The sequence below is a fragment of the Merops nubicus genome, unplaced genomic scaffold, assembly GCF_000691845.1.
Source record: "Merops nubicus isolate BGI_N331 unplaced genomic scaffold, ASM69184v1 scaffold22843, whole genome shotgun sequence".
Taxonomy (NCBI): domain Eukaryota; kingdom Metazoa; phylum Chordata; class Aves; order Coraciiformes; family Meropidae; genus Merops; species Merops nubicus.
Window position 1 is genome coordinate 26,569 of NW_008600005.1, and position 8,801 is coordinate 35,369.

General features: G+C 41.6%; 1 protein-coding gene across 1 annotated transcript; it reads right to left on the reverse strand.

Annotated features, from left to right (window-relative positions):
- Positions 1 to 1,974: 1,974 nt before the first annotated feature.
- Positions 1,975 to 8,452, reverse strand: LOC103770336 (guanine nucleotide-binding protein subunit alpha-11). The gene is made up of 6 exons (XM_008937593.1): positions 8,271 to 8,452; positions 7,444 to 7,598; positions 6,338 to 6,466; positions 4,813 to 4,942; positions 3,895 to 4,048; positions 1,975 to 2,234 (listed from the first exon to the last, which is right to left on the reverse strand). Exons 1-6 carry the CDS (start codon positions 8,415 to 8,417, stop codon positions 2,044 to 2,046), a joined length of 906 nt encoding a protein of 301 aa, XP_008935841.1. The 5' UTR covers positions 8,418 to 8,452; the 3' UTR covers positions 1,975 to 2,043.
- Between the last annotated feature and the right edge of the window lie 349 nt (positions 8,453 to 8,801).

The following is an 8,801-nucleotide window of genomic DNA, read 5'->3' on the forward strand; positions in this document are numbered from 1 at the left end:
AAGAATCTTAAGCATCTCAGACAATTAAGGTTTACTCTTACATGTTGTGCAAAACACTGATGTAGTGCTCTGTCTACAAAAGAGACAAAATATCAACAGCCCCCTTCAACAGTGCAACTCATTTACTCTTTTATCTACTGGCAGCCTGCTAGACTTCAAGGGGGGAATCTGGTTGCTCCAGAGAATTTGGACCCAATGCTACTTGATGGAATTGAAACAGAAGCATTAGTGATGGCAAAATGACACGCGTCCAGAGGTGGGTCAGGTCTCCCCATCTCCTCCTCTCTTTGCCTTGCCACTGCAGTTATCTTCCAGGCTGGTCTTCAGCATATTTATTCATTTGCCTCAACTCCTGGAAAAAGCTCTCTAATGTACAAAGGCTTCACATCTTTCTGCTTAGTGGAGTTTCATTTGGTATCTAGAATCCAGAACTGCTTCCACTCTACCTTCTGCCTGCACCAGCAACCCTGCTGCCTGCCTCTACTCTCCTGATAAATCGAAGTGCAACCACAGCAGGGCCTTCTGGATTCCATAGAAGCCACCTGCTCCAGCCACAACTGCTGTAACTTGATTATCACATGCACCCTGGAGCAAGTACCTGTGCAAGTCTTCCAAGGAGGATCCCAGCTCCTCTAAAGAGAAACGCAGCAGCATGTGCTGCAGGGGAATGCAAAACCAGGAGAGAAATGGCCACTCCCTCCTCCAAGAGCTATCCTCAGTCTCTTCAATTAAGAATCACACCTACATCCCTAAGTTTGCCACTCATCAACTCCAATTCCTTCTAAATATCCACAAGCTGGACAGGACTGAGGAATGCTTACAAAATCAGTCAACACACTGGCACAAAATGCAACAAACGAGGCTTGTTTGCTACTAGCAGCAAGAAAAGAACTAGAGGATGGCACAAGAATAATATTTTCAATCCACCCAAAGTCTGATGTTTAAATGCCACAATTACTCAGTGTGCTTTTGATATCTGCTGCATAGAGATGTTGCTCACTTGATGTCATATATTCTACTCAACAAAACAGTTTCTCTCTGCAAATTGAGCCTTGTGGGCATGTGTGGATGCGCTTGGGGGGGGCACGTGTGTGTGTGTATGTGTGTGAAAAAAAAAAGGAAAACAAAATAAAATAAAAAAAAAAAGAACAATTTAAGTCAGGCACTTCCCCAGGCTCAGCAGCTATTGCTCCAAGAGCTTTCACCATTTGTAGTCCATAAACAAAATACAGCAACACATAGCAAACTATGTATAGAACATCAATAATTTAAAAAAAAAAATAATCACAGTCTCCATACCTTTTATAATTGATAAGAAAAAATAACTCAGAACTAGAACATATAAAGAATGGAAAAGTGATGGCTTTTTGTTGGTTTGTTTTGCCTTTTTTTTTTTTTTTGCACAACAGTTGGAGAGCAATCGCTCCTCCCCAACGTTTCATCACAGTGAACCATGGAGCATGTCCTGGGGAAGGGAAAGAAGGGGCTGGGGGGAAGCAAGCAGGATTAGCAACTTGCACCAGAGGCACCCCATAGCACAAGGCAAAGGGACCAGTAGCATTCTGCACTCCCACAGTCCAGTGAATTCACAATCTCAGCTGGAAAGTTGTTTTTTTGTGGGTTTGGGTTTTTTCCTTTGTTTTTGGGTTGTTTTTTTTTTGTTTGTTTGTTTGTTTTTTTTAATATATATACCATGGGAATGAGAAGGGAAAAAAAGTGGCTAAGCAACACAGAAAAGCTCAAGATGAGACTGCCTTAGCTGTCTGGCAAAAAACTAAGAAGTAAGCAAGGTGCAGAAGAAATGAGGCATATCCCCGTTAACTGTGAAATAAAAGCAATTTGTTAAAAATATGAAATCAACTACTCTGTGGACAGAGACATGAGACTCCAGGATAACACTGAGCACTTGCCACTCCACAGATCAGACAATTTGCAATCATTACATCATCAAAAATTAAAACTTTTCCTGTCGTATTTAAAATTTCTTTTTTTTTTGTCTTTTCTTCACAATGAAGCCTCTCAAGGGGCCAAGAGCGGAGCAGGTCAAACCAGGTTGTACTCCTTCAGGTTGAGCTGTAGGATGGTGTCCTTGACAGCTGCAAAGACGAAACGGATGTTTTCTGTGTCTGTGGCACATGTGAAGTGAGAATAGATGATTTTATCGCTGTCAGGATTTAAATCCACGAACATCTTGAGAATGAACTCACGGGCTGCCTGTGCATCCCTCTGTGGGCCTGCAGCAAACAAAGAAACCAGTTAATGGATTCTGCTAAGCATATCCCCGTTTGATCCATCAGAATACTTGCTAGCACACTTCTTATGGGTTACAGAGCTATAAAGGAGAAATTAAGATCATTCATTGCATAAAAGTCCCAGAAGCTGAAGTGTCTTATGCTTTTCAGTTATCTAACCAAACCCAAGGAAAAGCATTTTGACAAGGTGTCATTTCAGACTGTGCTTTGATATGCAGCATTTGGTATAACCCTGTGTGTGCCATGCATGTTTATGAGATGACAGTGACAGATGCTGGATCTACAGAACACAATACTGTTCTCTGGAGACAGGATGTATATTTTTTCCTAATATACAGGTGGATCTTATGCCCTGAAGGACACAAGTGGAGGTTTTACAAACAAGAGTCTCCTTCGGCCAAAACTGCAGTCTGTCCTGTCTGGTCAACTCACAGGAGCTAAAACTTGGCTATTTTTTGCCAGTATTTGCTTCAAATTGCTGACAAGTCTTCAGAAAAAAAAAAAAAAAAAAAAAAAAAAAAAAAAAAAAAAAAAAAAGTAATCTACCGGTACTTCTTTCACAGTACTGGTGTTGTCACATTCTCCACAGCAAGGACCATCTCCTGAGAGGAGGTCTGAGGAGCCATCACCCACTCACAAGCTGTGTCGCAGCCCTGAAGGAGCTACAGTAAATGCTTGTATGAAAAAACTGAAAGTGTGCGACACTTCCTGATGTTGTGATCCTGTCCCCAGGCATTAAGTCACATTAGAAGTACACACTATTTGACCAGCCATCCCCAGCCTGCAGTAAAAACCTGATCTTTCCCACCAGTGACAATTTTCAGAGTGCGTGTGCTATCGGACAGCAGGGGACATGGAGCCCAGAGATGGGAGGACAGCTAATAAGGAGCAACATCATTAGTTCTTTAAAAGATAAAAACTGTTTGCAAAATGGCAATTCTTCCTTCACCTTGAATTCTCAAAGCACATAATGACAAAGTAAATACACGAGAGCAGGGCAAGACCTAATTCTCCAGTACAGTTATTTATTTTCAGCCCTGTACAGATGTGTTACCAGCCAACTTTAAATGCATTCAACTGAAGACCCTGAAATGCTCTTTTGGCTAAAGGATTTTGTTTGGGATGGCAACGGCTCTGTTTCACATAGATGTTATTTGTCCACAACTGCTGATGGCATGCTATTAAGAATTCCATGCTACCCGAGATTTTTCAGCACTACCATTTCAATATCTTGGATATTTGACCAGTTAGTTTCTCAAAATGAGGATTCAAGTCAATGTTTAGCTAGAGGTTAAAATGCCCAGTATACCAGTGAACTGTCACATGTTTCTGAAATGGTTTATATCCACAAGCACACAGGTAGGAAAGTTAGACTACCATCATTTAACACTTTGAAGTGCATGGGGGGGTGTGCAATTCTTCATCTGGGAGAGAATGTTCATTATTTGAACATTCTGATTCCAGTTATCTACATATGACCAAGATGTTTTTCTGACATTTTCTCATTGTTGGAGGTAGTCCTTCTCAAATTTTCCCCATCTCTAGATCTGAGTTTTCTTCAAAAAAACAAACAAAAAAATCTAACCAAATCACCTCCATCCCTTCCTTTAAATACTGAGTGTTCTGCTCAAAAAACACTCACCATCGAACTCTGGGAAATAGTCAACAAGGTGGGAATATAGAATCTTGTCTTCCAACAGATCTTTCTTGTTGAGAAAGAGGATAACAGAAGAGTTTTGGAACCATGGATAAGTGATAATGGTTCGAAAGAGAGCTTTACTCTCTTCCATCCGATTCTGAAATAAGAAAAAGAAAGGCTTGTTTTCACAAATGAGCAATAAGATGCCTTTCTGCTACCTGGACACACACTCCGATCTGTATCAGCCCAACCTCTCAGACACTGTATGCGGAATACTTTGGCCCCAGGTAGGTTCTGGCTCAAGCTGCACTGGTTAGCAGAAAGGAAATCCAAAATTTGATGGACTCAAGCTTCATTTAATTGGCAAGCCATTCATATCAAAAGGCTTAAAAGTCATTTTATGGTTTGACAGTCACATGAGAGGACTGGCCATGATACTGTGTGAACATGTTCTGTCTAGTAGAAAAGGAGTAACTGCTGTTGCCTAATGGCATTTTTAAAATCTATTACCAACTGCAAAAATTCAGTATCACGCCTTCAAAGAGACCAGTCACCATCTAACAAGACAGCAGTTGCAGCATGAAGTCAGTGCAGAGAAGAGGAATGGCTGATGGAAGAGCATGCCGTCACATGGCACACAGTACCTTCCAAGGCATGCAGAACTCAGCAGTTTCAGAGTATGTCAGTATTACTTGAGAAGTGCAGATTATCTGAAGGCACTGTGCATTTTGCCATCCTCAGGGACATCATTACCCACTGAGGCTTGTGTTCCCTTTGCAATAGAAAGAACTGAAGGCCAAAACAAACAATACTTTCTAACCTAACTTGGCACCAAGCACTTTGGTAGCAACCTCTGAGAAGCTAGAAAGTCATTCCTCCTTTCCTCCCATCCTTCTGTACAGATCCCATTCTTTGACTTACCTCGTTATCAGATTCCACCAGAACCTGGTCATATTCACTAAGTGCTACTAAAAACATGATGGAAGTCACATTTTCAAAGCAATGGATCCACTTCCTCCGTTCTGATCTTTGACCTCCAACATCCACCATTCTAAGGAGGAAAAGTACAGCATCACAGAAGTAGCTGCAGTTCTCTATTTGCATGTAACAGATCAGCATACAATGAGAAAAAATGTAGCCCTTGACCATTCAAGTTAACCTGGCATGGGGATGTAATAGGTGCTTGCCAACAAAACCATCAAGTTTACAAAATATCCTGTTCCAGAAATACAAACTGAAGACATGGCCACAGGCAAGCGATACTAAATTCAGATCCCAAATATCAACATTACCATTTTCAGTTGCATTCTGCTAAGTAATAGTCCTGAGTCTGAAAAGGCAAGTCCTTCAAAACTCTACTCAGTAAAATGAACATACTATTTCTGTTTTTTATTAAACACCTGCTTGCCTCAATACTTCTCTTGCAGATAGCTTTCCTCCGATATTAAACTTCTCTTAGAATATGCTGTTTAACAGCTTTTCACTGCAGCTCCTCAGTTTCAAGTCCTACCTGTATAATACGCTCAAATTATTTTGTCCCTCACCTCAAGTGCAATTCACGCAGTCCACCTCTGATAAAACCCTGTACCCATTTCATGGGTCAGCAAACCAGAACAGGGACAGCAACTTTCTGTATGTCTATAACTGAATGAGTTAAGAGAGCCGACGCAGGTAGCTTTATTCCTTTCTGGTAATGTGAATACTGTGGTGGAGAAGGGCAGGGAGCATGTAAGTACCAGAGAGCTTGGGAGGAAATTGCTTTCCAAGGCAGGCCTGTCACTGTGCCCTTTATGTCATGCCCAACTGCTGTCTTAAGCCTCCAAATATCATCTACTGCTGTAGTAGCATAGGCAGCAAGTTTTGGTGTCATCCTGAGAGCACAAGGTAGGCACAGAAAACCATGTCTGAAGGCAGATGCTAGGGGTCACATACAAGGAAGTATTTCTGCACAAAAAGTGGTGACTTTCTGAATGAGAAACAAATGGTCAAAGTTGCTTGAGCTAAGGGAAATACATTTCAAGTCAAGCACTGCTCAGATCAGGCTTTCCCCCCTTCCCCTTGGTGGCTTAGGCTACCAACAGTTCATTTGGCTGCCTCAACAGCCACCACTCCAGCCCTGGATAGCAGCAATGCAATCCTCCTCAGGAAGGACATCAACTCCTGCAAGATGGTTAGTTGGACGTTGAGTGTCACCGATTCAAAAGCATGTTCTGTTTTGTGACAGTCGCTGCTTCAGCTTGGACTTTTCCCTTAATCAGAATAAAATGTTACACCATCCCCATTACAAAAACACCTGTCAGCAGATAATTCATAACGTTACAGCACATACATCCACTCAAGCCTCTCAACCAAGCCCCTGGATGCTCTAAAGCAATCCAGAACTCATCCCTCCTGAAACCGTATCACTGCTCTCAGTTCCACTGTAACAGGAATACACTCCCAGTACCTGAAGATAATATTCTCTAGGTCAAAGGGGTACTCTATGATACCGGTTGTAGGAACTCTAACCCGTAGCACATCTTGCTGAGTTGGTAGATATCCGGGGGTAGCAATACGATCCACGTCACTCAGATAGCTACAAGAAGCAGAATGGAAAAAATACTACCTTAGGTTGCAGCACATAAATACACAGATTTAAACACTGCTACATTTAGTCCTTACCCAACATAACAAGGAAATCAGCAGTCACCTGAACCATCCAAAATATGATGTGGAAAAACAAGAGAATACATCTTTGGGGAACAGTAATTCACCAGCCATCCACTTTGGAGGACAAACAGATACATTAAAGACAGCTTTATCAACGTTGTATAGCAAGTGTGTAAGACGATCTTTACTACAATGGAGAAAGTTTAAGTACAGTGGATGCTTAAGTTTCAGAATCAACTCTCATTTGAGGTCTTCTGTTTATAAACAAACCTATGTCACCCTACTTAGATTTTATTACGACCATTAAGTTGTACATCCACATATATCTGTAAGCCAAAGAACAAACCTGAAGAGAAAGAGCAACACTTCTGTTGTCTAAAAGCCAGGACCAGCCCAGATGGTATAAGGTAGAGATTCTAGCCTCAGGTCTATTTAGAGGCAGATGTGTGAACAACTGTCTTTATCACCCACCAGAACACCTCATACCCTCAGGAAAAGTAGCAAATGGCAAGAAATTTCTAAATCTATCCTCACACAGACACAGCTTCCTCCATCACCAGCAAGGCTGTTTGCCTTTCTGGAGCCAGATTCAAACAAGTTACCAGTTACCTACTCCCACCGCTCCTTCATCTTAACTTTTCCTAAGGATACTTCTGGCTGGTAGTGGCAAAGTGCCTAAGGTTTTTACCCCACAACACACATGTAGCCAACAGAGACTATGCAGCTTGTCTAAAACATTAGCAACACTCATCCAAAAAGATAAAAGGTATTTTAAACCACACAGTGAAATCTACAGGAGTGATCCTGCTCTTTCAAACAAACTCTACCCTTCAATAAAAAAAAAAAAAAATTATTAGATCATCACTACCATCTACCAGTGCATGCCAGTGATTATATACTTACTATTTAGCTGAGTCAGAAAGCTGATATTCTCTTCTTCTGTCATAACATTCTTGTATTCCAGGGTCGTTCCACAATGTTTTAATGGCACTTACATACGGCTGCTCAAATGTCATGACCTTTTCTACATCCACTTCCCGGATCAGCACTGCATTGGCCTGAAGGTTGAAAAGCAGAAAAAAAACAAAGGCAGAGAGAGAGAAAGAGTGTGTGTGTGTGTGTGTGTGTGTGTGTGTGTGTGGAAAAGTGGGGTTGGTTTTGGTTTTTTGTAAAAAAAAAAAAAAAAAAAAAAAAATCAGTAAGCCAGTCTTCAGCTCAAATTCCATTTCTATAGTCGAAACCAAAACCATTCACGGAAGGTTTGTACCTTTGGTCAGTACCTATCAGGCTGATGGACTGCAGCAAGAGTGAAAACTACCAGCAGAGGAGTCTTCTGCACCCAGCATGTACTTTGTCACCTTCAAGTTCTGATGTGAATAGTAACTCGTGCAAGGAAAAGCCCGACGTTTAACAATACTGAATCCTTGAAATGGGTAAAAAGAACACGTCTCCTACACTCTATACTGTATCCCAATCCCCTGCTCCCACCACATGCAGACCAGTGCACAAAACATCCTGAGAAAGTTATTCTGTCCCTTAGCACAACCAAGTAAATGGCATCAGATGTCAACAAAATGTCATAAAAAGCAGTCCTCAGGCACAAAATATTTATGGGAAAGATTTCAGGGATGTTGAGATTGCAGTGCTGTAGGACACAAACAGGAACTTAGGTGTCAAACCCTAGAATCCCCACTGCCTAAAGACAGATGCAAAAATTGTGAAAAACTTACCTTGTTCTGTTCATATTTGTACAGAATCTTCAGGGTTTCCATGGCCCTGATCATCGACTGCATGGCAGTGAAGATGTTTTGGTACACCAGCTTGGTGAAGCCTTTTTTGTCCTCTTCAGAGTAGCCTGAGCCATGAATTATACGCATTTGCTTAATGAACGTGCTTTTTCCACTCTCCCCAGTGCCTACAGGATGCGAGAGAGAGAGAGTTATGAGAGAGCAGAAGCAAAACTTGCTACAGAAGAAAGCAAGCTGACATCAATCACATCATACCCTAAAGTTCCTAGTACTATACTCAAGTACATGCTACTTCCAACCACTTTTTTAGCCACTCTCCAAATATATTAAGACAATCTGGATGGTTCTGCCCATCTCCACTACAAACCTAACAGTACAGAACGAAGACATCTTGTCCTTTACAGCAGCCTTCCAAAGCAGCTCTGGTACTTATTCCAAATCTCACATTACAGCCACTCCCCCGCCTTCTGCGTCAGAAGGCCCTTGTCCGTCACACCTGACCTATTCCCAGAT

Bases quoted from the DNA above. Each gene is read 5' to 3' on its own strand.
- LOC103770336 (XM_008937593.1), bottom strand. From the start codon at position 8,417: ATGCGTATAATTCATGGCTCAGGCTACTCTGAAGAGGACAAAAAAGGC. The intron at 4,943-6,337 runs GTACTGGGAGTG...TTTCCTCCTTAG, and splicing joins CTAGAGAATATTATCTTCAG to AATGGTGGATGTTGGAGGTC. The intron at 2,235-3,894 runs GTGAGTGTTTTT...TGTTTGCTGCAG, and splicing joins CTATTTCCCAGAGTTCGATG to GCCCACAGAGGGATGCACAG.